Below are 20148 nucleotides of genomic sequence, written 5' to 3' on the forward strand. Positions count from 1 at the left end.
GTTCTGGGATCACCGAAGTTGTAGCAAAATGATGAGTGGTATAATAAAGGTACTGTATATGTGGGTATATATTCAGTAGGGAAGCACCTTGAAAGAAATAACCTTGAGTCTTGAAGTACCCTTCCTTTGAAGTTCTTGAAAGGTAACCATGAATGAGGATTTTTTTTCTCCTTGCCTAGCAAAGTCATTATGAACAGAAAATAACATTGCCCAAATGTAGGGTTTCTGTAAATGAATGTCAAAAAGCAAGGACATATGATAAAAACATAGAATGATAGTGTGTAAGGCTGGATATTATATTGCAACCTAAGTATAATTATACATCATTTGGGAAAATGTAGCATGGTATATTATAGGATCATCTATCATAAGTAGGACATTTTTGCTTGAATATATTTGATTCATGAGAAATGTTTGTTAAATTCAGATGTCAATGAAGAACTTCCAGCTAGAAGAAAACGAAGTCGTGAAGATGGGGAAAAGACATTTGTTGCACAAATGACAGTATTTGATAAAAACAGGTAATGTTGATAAAAACAGGACAAGTGAGGCTCCCATGAAGTTCTAGCTATCTTTTTATTCTGAAGCAGAACATAGTGGTGGTATTACTTCTGTGCCTTTGTTTCTCCTTATTCTTATAACTAAAAAGAAAACAAACAAAAAATATTTTTATCTTTATCCCATAGAAAGCAATAAACAAAAATCAGGAACTATTTCAATGGCTCAGTTAAGATTGTTTATTTGGTAAGTGTTTTTTGAGCGCCTACTCTTTGTCAGACAGTGTTCTAGGCAAGAAAAGGCAACAATATTCCTGCCTTCATGGAGTTTAACTTCTAGTGAAAGAAACACACATCATTTCTCCAAAAAATTAAATGAACTTATGTCACTTAATGGTGAGTGCCATGAATTAAAAAGAGAATAAATGGTTTTATAGAGAAAGCTTCTGAGAGAAGGGAATATTTGAGCAGAGACCTGAATAAAGTGTGTCTTACACAAATTTTGACCTAAAATTAAGGGAGAAAGTTGTGTGTAATCATTGTATAGCTCTGTGCATTTGACACAGTTGCAAAGAACATTTAGATTTAAAGTTATCTCAGCAGTTTTCATTTGGGAGCATATTAGTGCCAGTAAAATAAGTTCTAGGAGACAAATGCAGCATTCTTTTTTGACAGGATTGGAGGTAAAACCTATAATGTATTTCTTGTCCCAGGCTGCCCACTGGTAGTTCACATAGTTCACTGTCAGGCATAGAAAAAAGAGCTGAGTATAGTAACTAGTATGTTTCTAGTAGTCTTTAAAAAGTAGTAGATGCCTGACCTGTAGTGGCGCAGTGGATAAATACTGTAGTTGCCGGTTCAAAGCTCTGGTCTTGCCTAGTCAAGGCACGTATTGGAGTTGATGCTTCCTGCTTCTCCCCCTTTCTCTCTGTCTGTCTCTCTCTCTCTCTAAAATGAATAAAATCTTAAAAAGTAATAAAAATCTTAAAAAATTAGATTGTTGAGCCCTGTCCAGATAGCTCAGTTGGTTCGAGTTGTCCCCAGGCTTAGATGTTGCTGGTTCGATCCCTGGATTGGGCACATATAGGAACAGGTTGATGTTTCTGTTTCTGTCTCTTCCTCTCTCTCTCTCTAAAATCAATAAAAAAAAATTTGAAAAGTACTAGAGTGTTGCTTTAATACCATCACTTATTAGCCATGAAGTAAAGAAGGGCACAAGGCTTTTAATAGGAAGGCAAAGATTATTAGGAGTAATATATTGTCTTACAGTATATCAGTTAATTTCACTAGCAGAACAAATAGTGTCTTTGTTTTTTGGTATTTTTCTGAAGTGAGAAGCAGGGAGTCAGGGAGACAGATTCCTGCATGTGCCCAACCAGGATACACCTGGCATGCCCACTAGGGGGCGATGCTCTGCCCATCTGGGCCGTTGCTCTGTTGCAACCGGAGCCATTCTGGCACCTGAGGCAGAGGCCATGGAGCTATCCTCAGCGCCCAGGCCAACTTTGCTCCAGTGGAGTTTTGGCTGCGGGAGGGGAAGAGAAAGACAGAAAGGAGAGGGAGAAGGGTGGAGAAGCAGATGAGCGCTTCTCCTCTGTGCCCTGGCTGGGAATCAACCCAGGACTTCCACACGCTGGGCCGATCGATGCTCTACCACTGAGCCAACCAGCCAGGGCCAAGTGTCTTTTTCAAGTCAGAAATTGTGGATCAGATATTTGAATGGAGAATAACATGATCTAGGAGGGAGATAATGGCTATCTGTGTGGCAGAAACAATGAGGATGTGGCACTCTGGGCTTTATTACGTTGGTAGATGTTCTGTTTTAGGTAGCATGGGAAAGAATGTTCTTTTTAAAATTCTTTACATATATGTAACCTTACACATATTAACATATATTTTGTACATATGGAATACTGATTTTTATTTAATGATAAAAAGAACCAAGAAAAACCAGAGTTTTCCCCAAAATTTATTTATTTATTTTATTTTTTTATTTTTATTTTTTCTGAAGCTGGAAACGGGGAGAGACAGTCAGACAGACTCCCGCATGCGTCCGACCGGGATCCACCCGGGATCCACCCGGCATGCCCACCATGGGGCGACGCTCTGCCCACCAGGGGGCGATGCTCTGCCCATCCTGGGCGTCGCCATATTGCGACCAGAGCCACTCTAGCGCCTGGGGCAGAGGCCACAGAGCCATCCCCAGCGCCCGGGCCATCTTTGCTCCAATGGAGCCTTGGCTGCGGGAGGGGAAGAGAGAGACAGACAGGAAAGCGCGGCGGAGGGGTGGAGAAGCAAATGGGCGCTTCTCCTGTGTGCCCTGGCCGGGAATCGAACCCGGGTCCTCCGCACGCTAGGCCGACGCTCTACCGCTGAGCCAACCGGCCAGGGCTTCCCCAAAATTTGAAAACTCCAAAACCTACAAAATACTGTATTTCCCCACATATAAGATGCATCCTTTTCCGAAAAATTTGGGGCCTAACAACTGGGTGCATCTCATACAGTAGTTGTATATCTTTTACTTGCATTTCCTGCATTATTGCGCCTTTTTTTTTGCGCTCGTTGTTGAAGACATTGATTCGTCATCAGACACAGGTGAGGACAAGCTAACGGATGGGGGTTTTGACAGTGATGAGGAGTTGTATGAATTCTATGATGAATAAAACTTGAGTTCAATAATTTTATGTAATATATTTTTCCCCCCACAAAATTCTGGCCCCAAAATTAAGGTGCTTATACATTGGGGAACATGGTAGTTGAAAGAACAATACAGGTAGTTGATATCCATATACCCTTGATCTAGATTCATCAGTTAACATTTGACTACATTTGCTTTTTTTGTGATGAAACATTTGATTGTGGCCTGACCAGTGATAGCACTGTGGATGGAGAGTCAACCTAAGATGCTGTGGTCCCAGGTTCGAGACCCCAAGGTTGTCAGCTTGAGCACAGGCTCATCTGGCTTGAGTGCGGAGTTCCTGGGTTGAGCGCGGGGTCACTGGCTTGGCTGGATCCCTTTCTCCTCCCATCAGGGCACGTGTGAGAAGCAATCAATGAACACCTAAAGTGCCACAATTACGAGTTGATGCTTCTCATCTCTCTGTCTTCCTTCCTCTCTCTTTCTCGTCTCACAAAAATAATAAAAGTTTGGTTGTGACCCTCAAACTTCATTTCTTCTAAATACTTCAGGAGATGTCTGCTAAGAACAAGAATGTTTCTCTTCATAACCACAATACACCAGTCATATTAGGGAAATTTAATACTGTCTCCTCAATTGACCCCAATGTTCTTTATAGCTCTTCCCCCTCCACCCACAATTTAGGACTGATCTGTAGTTGCCTGTCAGCTGCCATATCTTTTTCTTTTTTTTATTCATTTTAGGGATGGGGGGAGCAGGAAGCATCAACTCCCATATGTGCCTTGACCAAGTAAGCCGGTGGTTTTGAACCGGTGACCTTAGTGTTCCAGGTTGACATTTTATCCACTGCACCATCACAGGTCAGGCTGCCGTATCTATTCAGTCTCCTTCGAATTGGAATAAATCTCCAGCTTTCTTTTTTTCTTTTGTGACCCTTGTATAGGCCAATAGTTTTGCAGAATTGTCTTGATTTGGACTTTTTTTTTTTCCTTAATAGATTCAGGTTAAACATTTTGGGCAGAAACTACTAAATAGTGTGTTCTTTGCACATCACAGACACAGAATATATTAGGTGTGATCACTTGGTTAGAGTGGTATCACCATATTTCTCCATTGTAACTACCTTTTCCCTTTAACTAATTAGTATGTAATCTCTGTGGTAATATATGAAACTAAGTATGTTCCCACCCACCCACCTTTTACCCAGCAGTTTAGTATTCATTGAGGATTCTTGATTGAATTAATTATTCCCATGACAATTTCTAGTTGGGAACTTTCTATCATTTCTTCAAAGTTTATCGTCAGTTTCCTATAAAGAGCATTCCTTCCCTCTACTTAAAAAAAAAAATCAGTATGGATTAAAATATCCCATTTTTTATTTAATCTGTTGATGTGGTTATTCATTTTAATGTTCAGATTATCCCAGATTTGGTCATGAGGAACCGTTCTAAGCAGGCACTTGTGTCCTTTTGACTCACGTATTTTGTCTTTTTATTTTCTGGAATAGTAAAACATTCTAGGCTTACAGTGTCTTTTTTTCTACCTCTGCTCTGGAATTGGCCATTTCCTCAAGTAGTCTTGGCTCCTTCTAGTAAAGAAAAGTATATATTTGCAAGCCAAGATCTGGGGAGTTAGATGTGTAAAAATTATTTTTATAATCTCAGAGAAATTAAAGTCTCCTTCAAGAATAACCAAAATTGACCCTGACCGTTGTAGTGTTGTCCTGGAGTGTAGAGGTTGCGGTTTGATTCTCTGATCAGGGCACATACAGGAACAGCTCAATGTCACTGTCTCTCTCTCCCTGCCTCTTTCTCAAAAATAAAAAAAATTAATAGCTATATTGAAATAGTGTGAAATACTGAGCAAAGTAAAAAACTTCTGAAACAAAAATAAAACAAGTCAAAAATGATGTCCAGAAAATTAATTTTAACTCACACTGAGAATACATGAGCAAGAAATGATAGAAATGTTTACAGAAATATATATAGCTTTTAGACAATTAAAAAATAAGACATCAGTATATAAAAATACACTGAGATGTCATTTTTTTCACTTACCAGTTTTGCAGAGATCAAAATACTTGATAAAGCACTATTGATCAGGCTTTGGGGAAAAGGGCCTCCTCATACATTACAGGTAGGAAGGTAAATTTGAACCTATCCGATATGTAATTATAAAATAGAATATTATGTAGGTGCTTGAGGGAAGCTCTTTTTCAATTTAGATGTATAAGAATGTATCACCTATTTAAATAAAATTAGCTTTTAAAAATATTTAGTTTTACAGCTATACTAATGAAGTACAATAAAGTCAAGTAGTACAGTGTATAGTCTAGTATAGATAAAAGTTCTTAAGTCTCAAAATCACTTATATTAAAAGTCAGTCTTTGGAGACAGACTACCTGGATTTAATTGCTAACTGGCTACTTACTGTGTCATCTCAAGGCAAGTCTGTAACCTCTCTGTTCCTCATTTTTCTCTTCTGAAAAATGAAGTAATAGCATTTTCATAGAGCTGTTGGGAAGATTAAATGAACTGTGCAAAGTCTTTAAAATACTGCCTGGCACATCGTAAGCACTCAATAAATGTTAGCTATTATCACCTAATAAAATTTCTCTTAAGACTGAAAAAGAAAAGCCAGATTTTTCTTGCTTATATACAATTATTGAGAATAATTGAAGAATGGTGTTTAGAGTAGTAGTGGTATCAGTGTTTGAAAGTATGGAAAAAAATAATATAAACTATACATTAAAACTATACTGTAAGTATAGGTATATTTTAGTTGTTCCTTTGATTCAATTGGCATTTCATTTCTTCATTTACCCATGAAATGTTTATTGAGCACCTATATGTGCCTGGTGCCCCCAAGATCTTAGCATTATTAGAGTCGTCATTATAATCATAAATTTGATTACTGTTCAAGTATAAAAGTCCAAGTATTCTAGTTCAAGTATTTATAATAGTTAAAAATAAGTCATAATTCTTAGTGGTCCCCTAAGGCAAGTATTGTTAACACTATCCCATTTTTCCAAGTATAAAGTCTGCATACATGCTTGATACTAATATTTAAAACTAAGTTTTGAGACCTTAGGCATATTATACTTTAAATGTTTAAAGTTATATCTGAGTAACTACATTAATAAAGTAATTTTCTAGTAATAATAGTTAACAGTAGAAATAAAATTGCTTTTATCAACAATAGAGTATAGGTATATCTTAAATTTTTCTTGGGTATATATATATAAGCTAGTTTATAAATTTAATGCTTTTGAGTATAAATCTAAAGGTGCAGAATTTGTGTACTTACAATAACACAGGTTACTTTAAAGTGTATGTGTTTGTCTAACAGGCGTTTACAGCTTTTAGATGGGGAATATGAAGTAGCCATGCAGGAAATGGAAGAATGTCCAATAAGCAAGAAAAGAGCAACATGGGAGACTATTCTTGATGGGAAGGTATGGACTACTTAGACGGTTGAGCACATTATAATTATGAACTCCCATTTTTTATTGATGTTTTCTACCCCAAATACAGATTCATGTTGAAAGTAGAGTCCTTTGTTTTTATACTTTGGAAAACAAACGAAATTTTCTAGTCAGATCATTTAATGGAAGGCATTCTCCTTAGAACCAGACCAAATTCATATTTTCACTCCTGATTATGTGACATCTGGCAAGTTTTTTAAGCTTTGTGTCTCAGTGTTCTCATCTGTAAAATGAGGCATAGAATTGGTGGATTAAATGAAATAATTAATGAGGTATGCTTAGCACCATGCCTGGCATAAAATAAGTGCTCAATAAATGTTAACTGCTATTTTAAATCCCATTCATAGAAACAGCAGGTAAATGATGACTAGTAATTTATCAAGAAATCTGCAGAAACTAAATGAAGCACACTTAAAGTAACTTCTAAGAGACTATACATTTTTTGAATAGGAAGACTCAACAGAACATCACTCATTTCTAAATATATTAGGTCAGTGTACCATCACAAGCAAAATCCTAAAAGGATTTTTTTAAACTTTAAAATTGGTTTCAAGTAAACTTCGAACATGTAGTAATACTAAGGAAAATGAAGGAAAAGTTTTCTGAGAACCTTTACTTACCAGCAGGTAGAATATACTATAAAGTAAAAAGAACTTGAATGGTATGATGTAGGTATAGGAATAAACAAGCAGATCACTGAAGCATAGTTCTGAAATCATTTCATATACATTTGGGATTTGTCATGATAAAAGAGATGTTGGATCTGTATGGGAAAGAAAGACTTCATTAATTGTGACAGAACTGGTCTCTGGCCATCTGGAAATAAATTTAGACTAATAAATTCCAGAAGGTTTGTAAATATTATATAAATGTATAATTACATAACAAAAAAATGTGGGTGAATATTCATATAATCTTGCTATGAGGAAGGCTCTTCTAAGTGTGATGCAACTGCTAAAAAGTATAAAGTACAAATGACTCAAGTGAATTATTTCTACATGCAAAAATCTAAATTTAAAAAGAAATATACTGGTAAAGTATTTGTAACATACAGAAGGTTAATATTATGAATACACAGTTTTATAAATCAGTAACAAAAAAGTAAATATTCTAATTAGAAAAACAGGTGAAGTATCAGGCAGTTATAGAAGCAACAAATAAGATGTCCAGGAAATTCAACCTTATTACTATTCAAAGACATGCAAACAAAATTAGATTACTTTTGACTACTCATTTGACAACAGTGTAAAAGATTGATAGTTAGTAGTTGCATATGTGAGGATACATACTCTCAAATAATGCTTTAATGTAAGAATAAGTGTACAGCCTTACTCAAGGGTAGATGGATATGGATAAAAATCTAAATTGAATATATATAGTCATTAACAATTCTATTTCTGCCATTTTGTAACAAGATACTAACTGGTAGCTGAAAATATACAGGTAACAAGTATAAATTTTTTTTTAAATAGTGAAAAACTAGAAACACCTTATTCTAAAAAGTCATTAAGAAGGATAATACTTTGATAGAATTTCCATGATATTTAATTTTTATGTAATAGTATATGTGCACTTTTTCTAAAATAAATGATAATAATGGTTACTTGTTACTTACAGGAGATGGGATTTCAAGTAATTTTTATTTATATTTACGCTGTTTGAATTTTCTGCTGGTACTTATAATCTTTATGCTTTAAATTTCTTATTTAAAGTTTCTTAGGTTTATCTCTGAGGAAATAAAGATTGTATTTATATGCATTGTTGGTTTTTCCCAAGATACTGTTTAAGGCAGTGTGACAATGGCATCCTTTTAAGTCAAATCATCAAATAGATTTGTTGCTTTTTAAAAGTGCTGTGGTATTTTAAATGTCCCATAATTTATTAAACCAATGCCATTTTAATGGGTAATTTGGTTATTTAAATTTTTTTACATTTTCAAAAATATAAATACATTTGTATCTTTTTGCATTGCAAATATTTTTATTTTTGTATGTAAATTCCTAGATAAAGACTTATGATGTCAAAACCAGTTTATATGACATTTTTATCTTGTTCCAGTCTAAAATTATAGTTTTAAGAATTATTTGCATTAAAGATCTAGAAGGAGTTTAGGCTTTTATGGCAATAAAATGTAAATAGGAGCTCTTAGGTCCAAGAGGCAATTGGAGATATATGGGCTTAAAGCTCAGGTATAAAGAATGAAGAACTAATTTGGGATCATCAGCCTAATGATAGATAAATCCTTCAGGATGGGTGAGAGATAGGGAAACATGGCTTAAGTGTTAGCTAGGAACTTAGGAAACCAAGAGAAGAATAAGTAGTCTTATAAGTGACTAGAGGTGGAAGAGGAAAGCCAAGATAGACCAGTGTGCCAAACCTAAAGAATAGAAGCAGGGGCAATCGTTGTTGAAGCTAAGAGAAGTCAAGGAAAATAACTGTTTAACTTCAACTTAGAAATAATTAGTCATCAAACAGTGTCTGCACACTGGCAGGCTTTAAATAGTGTAGTTTTCCTGTTGTTTTTAAAGACATTTTAAATTGGTTACCAACATAAAAATGGCAACATTTTCCCATGAACTTGAATTTAAGACTTCTTTTGAAAATTCTGTCTATGCTGAGCCAAAGTTTGCACGTGGTAACAATTCAGCTGCTGTGGTAAGTGGCTGCCTTTTTTAGATAACCTGAGCTCTCCGTTATTAGAGTCAGCTGTGCTGTACATTTACTTGAGTTGCCTGGCCATTGGTGAAGGCATTTCATGAAGGGTTTTCAAGAAAAAAAGGTCTGTTGATTTAAATCAAATCCACATTAACTTATAATAAATACTGTTTTTTTCAGTTCCTGTAGTTTCTTTCAGTTCGTTATACAGAATCTTCGGTCACTCTTTTCATGTTTTTTCTTTTTTAGAGATTGCCTCCATTTGAAACATTTTCTCAGGGACCTACGTTACAGTTCACTCTTCGATGGACAGGGGAGACCAATGATAAATCTACAGCTCCTATTGCTAAGCCTCTTGCCACTAGAAATTCAGAGAGTCTCCATCAAGAGAATAAGCCTGGTTCAGTTAAACCTACTCAAACTATTGGTAAGAAAATATTGTCAGAATAATGCTTTGCAGAGTTAAGGCTTAGGCTTTAGATTAATTTGTCCTTTGCTCTAAAAATTATTCTTTTGGAAATGTTTGACTTATTAAAGAGACAAATTAAGAACCATGGTAAATTAGGGTTCTCCTATATTAAGTGTAAAGGTTTTTTTCCTTTTTTTAGAAAGATTTTATTTATTGATTGTACAGAGAGAGAGGAGGGGAGAGGGATGGGAGGAACGAGAAGTATCAACTCATAGTTACTTCACTTCAGCTGATCATTGATTGTTTGTTGTATGTGCCTTGATTAGGCAAGCTTAGGGGTTTTTTTTGTTTTTTTTTTGCATTTTTCTGAAGCTGGAAACAGGGAGAGACAGTCAGACAGACTCCCGCATGCGCCCGACCGGGATCCACCCGGCACGCCCACCAGGGGGGGCGCTCTGCCCACCAGGGGGCGATGCTCTGCCCATCCTGGGCGTCGCCATGTTGCGACCAGAGCCACTCTAGCGCCTTGGGCAGAGGCCACAGAGCCATCCCCAGCGCCCGGGCCATCTTTGCTCCAATGGAGCCTTGGCTGCGGGAGGGGAAGAGAGAGACAGAGAGGAAGGTGCGGCGGAGGGGTGGAGAAGCAAATGTGCGCTTCTCCTGTGTGCCCTGGCCGGGAATCGAACCCGGGTCCTCTGCACGCTAGGCCGACGCTCTACCGCTGAGCCAACCAGCCAGGGCCAAGCTTAGGGTTTTAAACCTGTGACCTCAATGTTCCAGGCCAATGCCCTATCCCAGGCTAAATGTAAAGTGCAAATGAACAGTTCTTTATCCAAAACGTTTGTGTCACGGATTTTTTTTTTCTTCTTTTCCAAATGAGAGGAGGGGAGATAGACAGAAGCCTGTGTCCCCAACCAGGATCCACCAGACCCCTGGTCGGCAAACTGTGACTCACTAGCCACATGCAGCTCTTTGGCCCCTTGAGTGTGCTTCTTCCACAAAATAACCACGTGCAGACACTACCTCAATAAGGAATGCACCTACCTATATAGTTTAAGTTTAAAAAATTTGGCTCTCAAAAGAAATTTCAATCGTTGTACTGTTGATATTTGGCTCTGTTGACTAATGAGTTTGCCGACCACTGCACCAGACAATCCCCATCTGGGGCCATGCTTCCAACTGAGCTATTTTTAGTGCCCAGGGCTGAAGCTCGAACCAGTTGAGTCACTGCTGCGAGAGGGGAAGAGAGAGAGAATGGGGGGAGGGGGTGGAGAAGCAGATGATCCCTTCTCCTTTGTGCCCTGACCAGAAATTGAACCCAGGACCTCCACACACTGGGCCAACACTCTCTACCACTGAGCAAACCAGCCAGGACTGATTTTTTTTTTTTTTTTTTTTTTTTTTTTAGCGAGAAAGAGGGACCACCACCTCATCAGGCAGGATTTTATGCTTTTTATAATCTGTGTAAAACTTCATATATGTTGTAGAACTGAATTTAATATTTGAGGATGTTTTTATCATTTTAGAGCTGGAAGAGGATCGTCATAACCTGAATTTTGCCAGGTTAAATTTTAATTTTTTTTTTTCTTTAGTTGGAAACAGGGAGGCAGTCAGACAGACTCCCGCATGCACCTGACCGGGATCCACCCGGCATGCCCACCAGAGGGCGATGCTCTGCCCATCTGGGGCATTGCTCTGTTGTGACCAGAGCCATTCTAGCACCTGAGGCAGAGGCCATGGAGCCATCCTCAGCGCCCGGGCCAACTTTGCTCCAGTGGAACCTTGGCTGCCGGAGGGGAAGAGAGAGATAGAGAGGAAGGAGAGGGCAGGGTAGAGAAGCAGATGGGCGCTTCTCCTGTGTGCCCTGGCCGGGAATCGAACCTGGGACTCCTGCACGCCAGGCCAACGCTCTACCACTGAGCCAACCAGCCAGGGCCTTGAGTAAATTTTTAAGAGGGAAAACATTGGCCCTGGCCGGTTGGCTCAGCGGTAGAGCGTCGGCCTGGCGTGCTGGGGACCCGGGTTCGATTCCCGGCCAGGGCACATAGGAGAAGTGCCCATTTGCTTCTCCACACCCCCCCTCCTTCCTCTCTGTCTCTCTCTTCCCCTCCCGCAGCCAAGGCTCCATTGGAGCAAGGATGGCCCGGGCGCTGGGGATGGCTCCTTGGCCTCTGCCCCAGGCGCTAGAGTGGCTCTGGTCGCTGCAGAGCGACGCCCCGGAGGGGCAGAGCATCGCCCCTGGTGGGTGTGCCGGGTGGATCCCGGTCGGGCGCATGCGGGAGTCTGTCTGACTGTCTCTCCCCGTTTCCAGCTTCAGAAAAATACAAAAAAATAAAATAAAAAAAAATTTAAAAAAAAGGGAAAACATTTACAAATGGAATTGACTCTGCTCAGTTAAGGTTCAGGTTGTACTGATCTGTCATTTTGTATCTGCCTGATAGGAACACTGTCCCTGACCTTAGAGTATCCAGGTCTCAGTCTGTTTAAAGAAGGCAGAAGGCTTAAGATAGCTGTCTTTGACATTGACCATTCATGTCCATTTATTTTGTGCAAGTCATAAGAGTCAGATTAAAGAGATATAAAAAACGGCCTGTGTCATGCCTGGCCTGTGGTGGCACAGTAGATAGAGCACCAATCTGTAAAGCTGAGGTCACTGATTTAAAGCCCTGGGCTTGCCCAGTCAAGGCACATACAACAAGCAACCAATGAACAACTAGAGTGAAGCAACTACTTCTCTCATCTCCCCTCCGACCCCTTAAAATCAATAAATAAAATTTTTTTTTCAAAAAGGCTTGTATCAGATAAAAGGTATCTCAAGTAAATTGTGGTCTGGGCACTTCTCAAAATATTCTGTTGGCCAGTCAGTCAAATAGGTAAAAGGTTTTCAAAAAACAGAAAAAAGTTTTATACAAAATTGTATATATAAAATGGTTATGTCTGGGAAAATAAAAACATTTTGTCCATCAATAAATATACCAAAATTATTAATCTTGATTATCTCTTGGATTTGGAATGATATTAATGCAATCATTTTTTACTTAATTTTTGTTAGACCAACACTTAGTGGAAATCTGCTCCCTTCTTTGCACCAATCAAAACCACACTCTGATCTCCAAGTAGATGTGATTCCATATAATTACTTAGGGTTAATTTTATAATGATTTAGGACTAAGAGATGGTCTTTAAAGGAAAAGTATGGCTTTTGCCAATAAAGACCTAAATATAGCCTGACCAGGTGGTAGCATAGTGAGTGGATAGAGTGTCGGACTGGGACACGGAGAACCCAGGTTTGAGACCCCAATGTCACCAGCTTGAGCGCAGGTTCATCTGGTTTGAGCAAAGCTCACCAGCTTGGGCCCAAGGTCACTGGCTTGAGCAAGGGGTCACTTGGTCTGCTGTATAGCCCTCCATCCAGTCAAGGTACATATGAGAAAGCAATCGATGAACAACTAAAGTGCTGCAACGTAAAATTGATGCTTCTCCTCTCTCCCTTCCTGTCTGTCCCTATCTGTCCCTCTTTCTGACTCTCTCTGTCACAAAAAAAACAACTAAATATATAATTAGGAGTATTGATTAAGGGAGATGACTCCTTTGAGGGTAAGAGAAAAAATTATATTAATAAACACAAGTAGAATTCTGTGAAATCTTTTAATGTTTAATTATTTTCACAAGATATAGTAGAAGCAACAATTTGCATTAAATATAAGAGTATTGTATTTTCAGCTGTTAAAGAATCATTGACTGCAGATCTGCAAACAAGAAAAGAAAAAGATACTTCAAATGAAAACCGACAAAAATTAAGAATATTTTATCAGGTAAATGTAGCTGACCCTTCTTTAAATAATCATGAAATTGCCTTTGTTTTGCATTTTACAAACATTACATCTGAAATAGTTGGGATATTTAAATAAAAAGAATGTCTCTGATTTTTAATTTAACTATTTTTAAAGATATTGAAAAAATGATTTTAAGATGTGTAAGTTGGAGCTTTGCTTTTTTTTGTTTTAAAGTTCCTTTATAACAATAATACAAGACAACAAACTGAAGCAAGAGATGACCTACATTGTCCTTGGTGCACTCTGAACTGTCGCAAACTTTATAGTTTACTCAAGCACCTTAAACTCTGCCATAGCAGATTTATCTTCAATTATGTTGTAAGTAACTTTATTTTCTTTTTTATTAATACATTATAAGCCCATCTAACTTTCAAAAATTGTAGTTTGGGCCTGACCTGTGGTGGCGCAGTGGATAAAGCGTCAACCTGGAAACGCTGAGGTTGCCGGTTCAAAACCCTGGGCTTGCCTGGTCAAGGCACATATGGGAGTTGATGCTTCTTGCTCTTCCCCCTTCTCTCTCTCTCTCCCCTCTCTATAATGAATAAATAAAATCTTTTAAAAAAATTTAAAAAAAATTAAAAATTAAAAAAAATAAAATAAAAAATTGTAGTTTGGCCTGACCTGTAGTGGTGCAGTGGATAGACTGTTGACCCTGAACATTGAGGTCACCAGTTTGAATTCGGGCTCGCCCAGTCAAGGCACATAGGAGAAGCAACTACTACAAATTGATGCTTCCTGCTCTTCCCCCACGTCTCTCCCCCCCTTTCGACTCTGAAAATAAAAAATTTTAAAAATTGTACTTTGTACAAAATAACATTTCTGCATTTAATGAATTGCTATATTCATAAATTAGAATGTTTCATAGTTTACATATTGTGCACCTATATTGACTCCCATAATCTTCAGACCAACTCTTTGAATTAAGTGATAATTTACTTATTCTTGTTCAGACAAGAAATACTTTGTGAAGTTACCAAGTCAATAAATGGCATTGCCAGGATATCTTTTTTTTTTTTTTTTTAATTTTTTTTCTTCTTTTCCAAATGAGAGGAGGAGAGATAGAGAAACAGGACTCCTGCATACACCCGGATCAGGATCCATCTGGCAACCCCATCTGGGGCTGATGCTCTGCCTATCTTGGGTCAAGCTCACAACCAAGCTATTTTTAGCACCTGAGGCAGAGGCCTCTCAGTGCCCAGGGCCAATGCTCAAACCAATTGAACCATGACTACCGGAGGAGAATAGAGAGGGAAAGAGAAGAGGGAAGTTGGAGGAGTGGAGAAGCAGATGGTCACTTCTCCTGTGACCTGACTGGGAATCAAACCTGGAACATCCACATGCCAGGCCGACACTGTACCTCTGAGCTAACCAGCCAGGGCCATAGCCAGAATTTTAATACAGATCTTTTTGACTCTAGTTTATCTGACTTCCTGTTCATCATGCTTATATGCCTGGCTTATTTTGGTTTACAAAACATTAAAAACCACAAGCACTTTTAAAATTAATTAAATTGGAGTGATGGGTATTAAGATAATTAATACTTTCTTTTCCTAAAATTCTTGCCATTTTTGTTACAGTATCATCCAAAAGGTGCTAGGATAGATGTTTCTATCAACGAGTGTTATGATGGCTCCTATGCAGGAAATCCTCAGGATATTCATCGCCAACCTGGATTTGCTTTTAGTCGCAATGGACCTGTAAAAAGAACGCCTATCACACACATTCTTGTGTGCAGGTAGGTAAAAAGGTCATACAACAAAAGTTTATTCTCTGGCTTTTAATGATGATGGTGGAGGAACAAAGGGAACATTAGCTAAGTGTCTGGGTGGTATCATATATATACTGCTTTATAGCCCTCTCAGCTCCTGCTTCTGCAGGGTTTTCTCACTTCCTTACAGCTTTTTCCTGTGTTTTAAATGTTAATGTCACTAGTGCTGCAGTGGTTGGGGGGATTAAAGAATTATTTTAGGAAAGCCAGGTACAGACCCCAAAAAAGGAATGTAAACTACCGTACTTGGGTGGTGTGAAATATAAAAGAACCCTATCCCTGTCACTTAATATTACATCAACATTTCTTTTAATTAGGCCAAAACGAACAAAAGCAAGTATGTCTGAATTTCTTGAATCTGAAGATGGAGAAGTAGAACAGCAACGAACGTACAGTAGCGGACACAATCGTCTGTATTTCCATAGTGATACTTGTTTACCTCTGCGTCCACAAGAAATGGAAGTAGATAGTGAAGATGAAAAAGATCCTGAATGGCTAAGAGAAAAAACCATTACAGTAATTACTATTGTCATTATACGATGATTTTAGAATTTTGATTGATTTTTGTTTTAAAGCTGTTATTTAAAAATGAGTTAAACTTTTACTTAAAGGAACTTTTTCTAAATTAAGGTGTTTGGGAATCCACAATTTCTATCATTTAAACAGTTACCAAGTAAAGAAACTACAGATTTTTTTTCTTGTGATTTTATAGTGTGTTCATTTTATTTATAGGTAACTAGTTCATAAGTTAGGAATTCCTGCTTAAATAGTTGTTTTTAAGAAATATTGCCACTTTGTTGTATAAATAAGTTGCAGTATTTTTAGTTACAAGAAATCTGTTTTTGACATTCTCACATTTTTTTCTTAGAAATACCAATTATATTTATTCTGCATTTAATAGGTGTTTTTCTTTTTAAAATTTTTTTTATTTTTAGCAAATTGAGGAATTTTCTGATGTTAATGAAGGAGAGAAAGAAGTGATGAAACTATGGAATCTCCATGTCATGAAGCATGGGTAGGGTATTTCTAAATTCAAATATTCCATTTTCTTTATATACTTTTTGCTTCTTCACATTCTATAAATCTGTGTGTGTCAGAATCTTATATAAAATTCCACTAGATACAGTGTGTTCTAAATCTTATCCTAATCAAAAGTATTATAATTGCATAAAGAAAAATGGTAATGCTCAGGGAATGTATTAAGGAAGATGCTAGCTCTAACAGCAGAGTTTATTTTTAATATGTCCACTTTTTAAATGACCAAATTCCATTCCTCTTATTGCCAAGGAATACAAAAGTAAAATATCATGTGCTATATTCCTGGAAATCCTGAAATTACTTATCAGTTATTACCAGTTTTTAAAAGTTACTTAATTATTCAGAATAAAATATAAGTAGCTTTTCTGATTTATAACCATTTCATGGGAGGCAAGGTAAAACAATCCTTATTTCTCATGCCTTTGTTGCTACAAGTATGATCCAAAACATTGTTTTTCCTGCAGATGTCTCCTCCCTGTATGAATTATATTCCTGTCAATATACATTTTCTTCTCTACCTTCATTATTATTAGATCCTCACGTAAGGCTTTCTTCTATAGCACAAACATCCAAAGTGTTTTCATTTATAGATAAGTGAAATAAATGGAGGGAACATTGTTGTTTCTTTACTCGTGGGGAAAGAAGAGTTGTTGGTATGATATCTGGGGCATGGCCTGTAGCCTTTTTTTGGTATACTACCTTCATCTAATAGTCTTCACATGTTTAATGGGCCCTAAAAAAGAAAAAAGAGGAAGATCACATATAGCTTACGTAGCCTTAAATATATAGTCTAATTTTTTACAGACCATGTTTGCCTGGTCCCATCTAGGGGAACTAAGGAATAAAGTGTTTATGTGGAGGCTTGGGTTAAATCTGTTTTTCCATTTGTTCTGATATGCCAGTTGCAAGACAGAATTTTAGTCACATTACTTTATTGAGTTCTATTTTAATATAAACTCTTCAGATATTTTAAAGTCTATAGGAAGGCCTTATGGACTCTGTTGGAATCTCAGTTCCACTGAATAACTGAGCAGTCCTTCTCCTATTTGGTTCTCTCAAATTTTTTTTCATGGTCTATGACCCCAACTCACTTTCCACCAACATAACCACATGCTACCACATTTGTTATTTGTTATGACATCTTCAGTTTTTTAGAGGTTTGCCGTGAACGGAAAATGTAGGGAAACATTAGAAGTATGTCAAAATCAGGGAGAGAATAAAGGGGATACGATAGTGTGTATATTGAGTTAATGAAAGTGGTGCTGACAAGAGAAAATATTTTATCCTACTAATCGGCGATGTGTAATTAGGAAAAACAGAAATGATATCTATTTAATAAGCTCTGATGAAATTAAATCTCTTTAAAAGGGTAAACTCATTCAGGTTATTGAATCTCACATTCACTATAGTTTACTTCTTACTAAATCATAGTTTACTAGGTTTGGAGTATTACTGTTCTATAATGGTTATTGCTCCATTTGACAAAAATCCTTATGTCACTATAGATGTTTTGTGTTTTTTTTTATTAAATAGGTTTATTGCTGACAATCAAATGAATCATGCCTGTATGCTGTTTGTAGAAAACTATGGACAAAAAATAATTAAGAAGAATTTATGTCGAAACTTCATGCTTCATCTAGTCAGCATGCATGACTTTAATCTTATCAGCATAATGTCAATAGATAAAGCTGTTACCAAGCTCCGTGAAATGCAGCAAAAATTAGAAAAAGGAGAATCGGCTTCCCCTGCAAATGAAGAGCTCACTGAAGAACAAATTGGGACAGCAAATGGATTTAGTGAAATTAACTCAAAAGAGAAAGCTTTGGAAACAGATAGTGTCTCAGGGGTTTCAAAACAGAGCAAAAAACAAAAACTCTGAAAATAAAAAGGCTCAACCCTGTGTTATGGACAAACACTGAAATTGTATTCTAGGGAGTTCAGCCTCTAGAAAGAGTTTTTTGTTGTTTTGGGGTTTTTGTTTTTTTAAATCAGATTTCAAACAGGCACTGTTAGATGAAGTAAATGATTTCAACAAGGATATTTGTATCAGGGTTCTCCATGTCATCATGCAGCATTACATGTGTATCAGGTTTGGTGTGTCATTAAAAACATTCTTGTTTGAGCAGGAAAAGTAATACTTCTAAAAAAGTATTTTTAATTTCAACAGTTGTCTTATAAAATAAACTGATAATATAGAAATTATTTCATATATTTAAATTATAATTCTTTTGCATTTATGACTGGCTGTTTTTCTACTTTGTAATTGTGACATTTTCTTGGGGAGGGAAAGTTGGAATGTGATTCCCTTTGTTGAAAAATAGACCATTTTTGTGAAATTTTGTTGCATTACCTACTATTTGCAATCAAACCTTGATCCTTGATTTTGAAATTAATCCATTTAAAATGAAAATATTACAACACAAAATACATTTTGCATTGCATAAGTTCATTTTACAATGTTAAAATAGCACTTCTTCATCTTATGCCTGTTTGAGAAGATAATTTTTCACATTTGACAGTGAAATGTCATAATACGTTTATAAAGTTACTTAACATGTTTATGTAGATAATTCAGTACATTGCTCACCCAGTATTTTTTTAAACTTGAAACTTGTTTGGTTTCCCACCACCTTTAGGTAGTCACATGGAAAATTAAACGGTCCGCATTTTTCATTGGGATTGTAAACCAAGGGAAGAACAAGTTTGAGATTATTTAAGAGGACACTTTTCGAGGGAAGAAATGTTCTATAAAAACGAACCAGGAAATGTTACATTTTTCTCTTTGCAAGGATGTCTTTGTAATGTGTTTCACGGATTAGAATACCCAATACAGATAAGCTGACTTGAATTGTTTAGAGCAATTTTGCCCTGTGTGATATGTGTTATGCACATATTTGCAGTTGGATTTTCTCCAACAGAAAGTGGTTTCACTACTGGCACATTAACAAGCACCAATAGATTTTTATTCCAACTTCAAGCACTGTGGTTGAGTAACATCACCTCAATTTTTTATTATCCTTAAAGATAATTGCATTTTCATATTCTTTATTTATAAAGGAACAATGCTGCTGTAAATACAGGTATTTTTAATTTCATTCCACCACCATCAGACGCAGTTCCCTATTTTGTTTAATGAAGGGATATATAAGCTTTCTAATGGTGTCTTCAGAAATTTATAAAATGTAAATACTGATTTCATTGGTCTTTACGATGTGTTTAACTGTGAGGCTATTTAACTGATAGTGTGGATGTGATTTGTCATCCAGTATTCTTAGTCATTGATTTTTGTGTTAAAAATATAGGAAAGAGGGAAACTGCAGCTTTCATTACAGAGTTCTTGACTGGTAAGCTCTCCAAATGATAAGTTAGTCAACTCTTATCATGCTTCTGGATAGTGGATCTTGATTGAGCATTTCTCTCGGGCTTTAATTTGCTAAAGCTGTGCACATATGTAAAAATAATAGATTATTTTAGGGGAGATGTAGGTGTAGAAATATTGCTTATGTCATTTCTTAAGCAGTTATGCTCTTAATGCTTAAAAGAAGGCTAGCATTGTTTGCACAAAAAGTTGGTGATTCCCTCCCCCAAATAGTAATGAAATTACTTCTGTTGAGTAAACTTTTTATGTCATCTTATAATAAAAGCTGAAAAAGTCCCTTTGTTTCTATTTATAAAAAAATGCTTTTCTATATGTACCCTTGATAAGAGATTTTGAAGAAGTCATGTAAGATGATAAAAGCATTTGAATGGTACAGTAGATGTAAAAAAAATCAGTTTAAAAAAAAACATTTGTTTTTACATTAAATGTTTATTTGAAATCAAA

The 20148-nt window shown here is 36.7% G+C and overlaps 1 protein-coding gene across 2 annotated transcripts in view; it reads left to right on the plus strand.

The window, feature by feature from the left end:
* SUZ12 (SUZ12 polycomb repressive complex 2 subunit) overlaps nucleotides 1-20148 on the plus strand; it is a 51145-nt gene extending 30997 nt beyond the window's left edge. For both annotated transcript variants that reach the window (XM_066363777.1, XM_066363778.1), the window contains 9 exons: nucleotides 428-521; nucleotides 6484-6589; nucleotides 9524-9701; nucleotides 13407-13498; nucleotides 13694-13837; nucleotides 15097-15254; nucleotides 15605-15803; nucleotides 16223-16302; nucleotides 17859-20148. In XM_066363777.1, the coding sequence (XP_066219874.1) occupies nucleotides 428-521; nucleotides 6484-6589; nucleotides 9524-9701; nucleotides 13407-13498; nucleotides 13694-13837; nucleotides 15097-15254; nucleotides 15605-15803; nucleotides 16223-16302; nucleotides 17859-18204 (1397 nt within the window). In that variant the 3' untranslated portion in view covers nucleotides 18205-20148. The remainder of the gene's footprint in view (nucleotides 1-427; nucleotides 522-6483; nucleotides 6590-9523; nucleotides 9702-13406; nucleotides 13499-13693; nucleotides 13838-15096; nucleotides 15255-15604; nucleotides 15804-16222; nucleotides 16303-17858) is intronic.

The sequence above is a fragment of the Saccopteryx leptura genome, chromosome 2 (genome assembly GCF_036850995.1).
Source record: "Saccopteryx leptura isolate mSacLep1 chromosome 2, mSacLep1_pri_phased_curated, whole genome shotgun sequence".
In the NCBI taxonomy this organism is placed as follows: domain Eukaryota; kingdom Metazoa; phylum Chordata; class Mammalia; order Chiroptera; family Emballonuridae; genus Saccopteryx; species Saccopteryx leptura.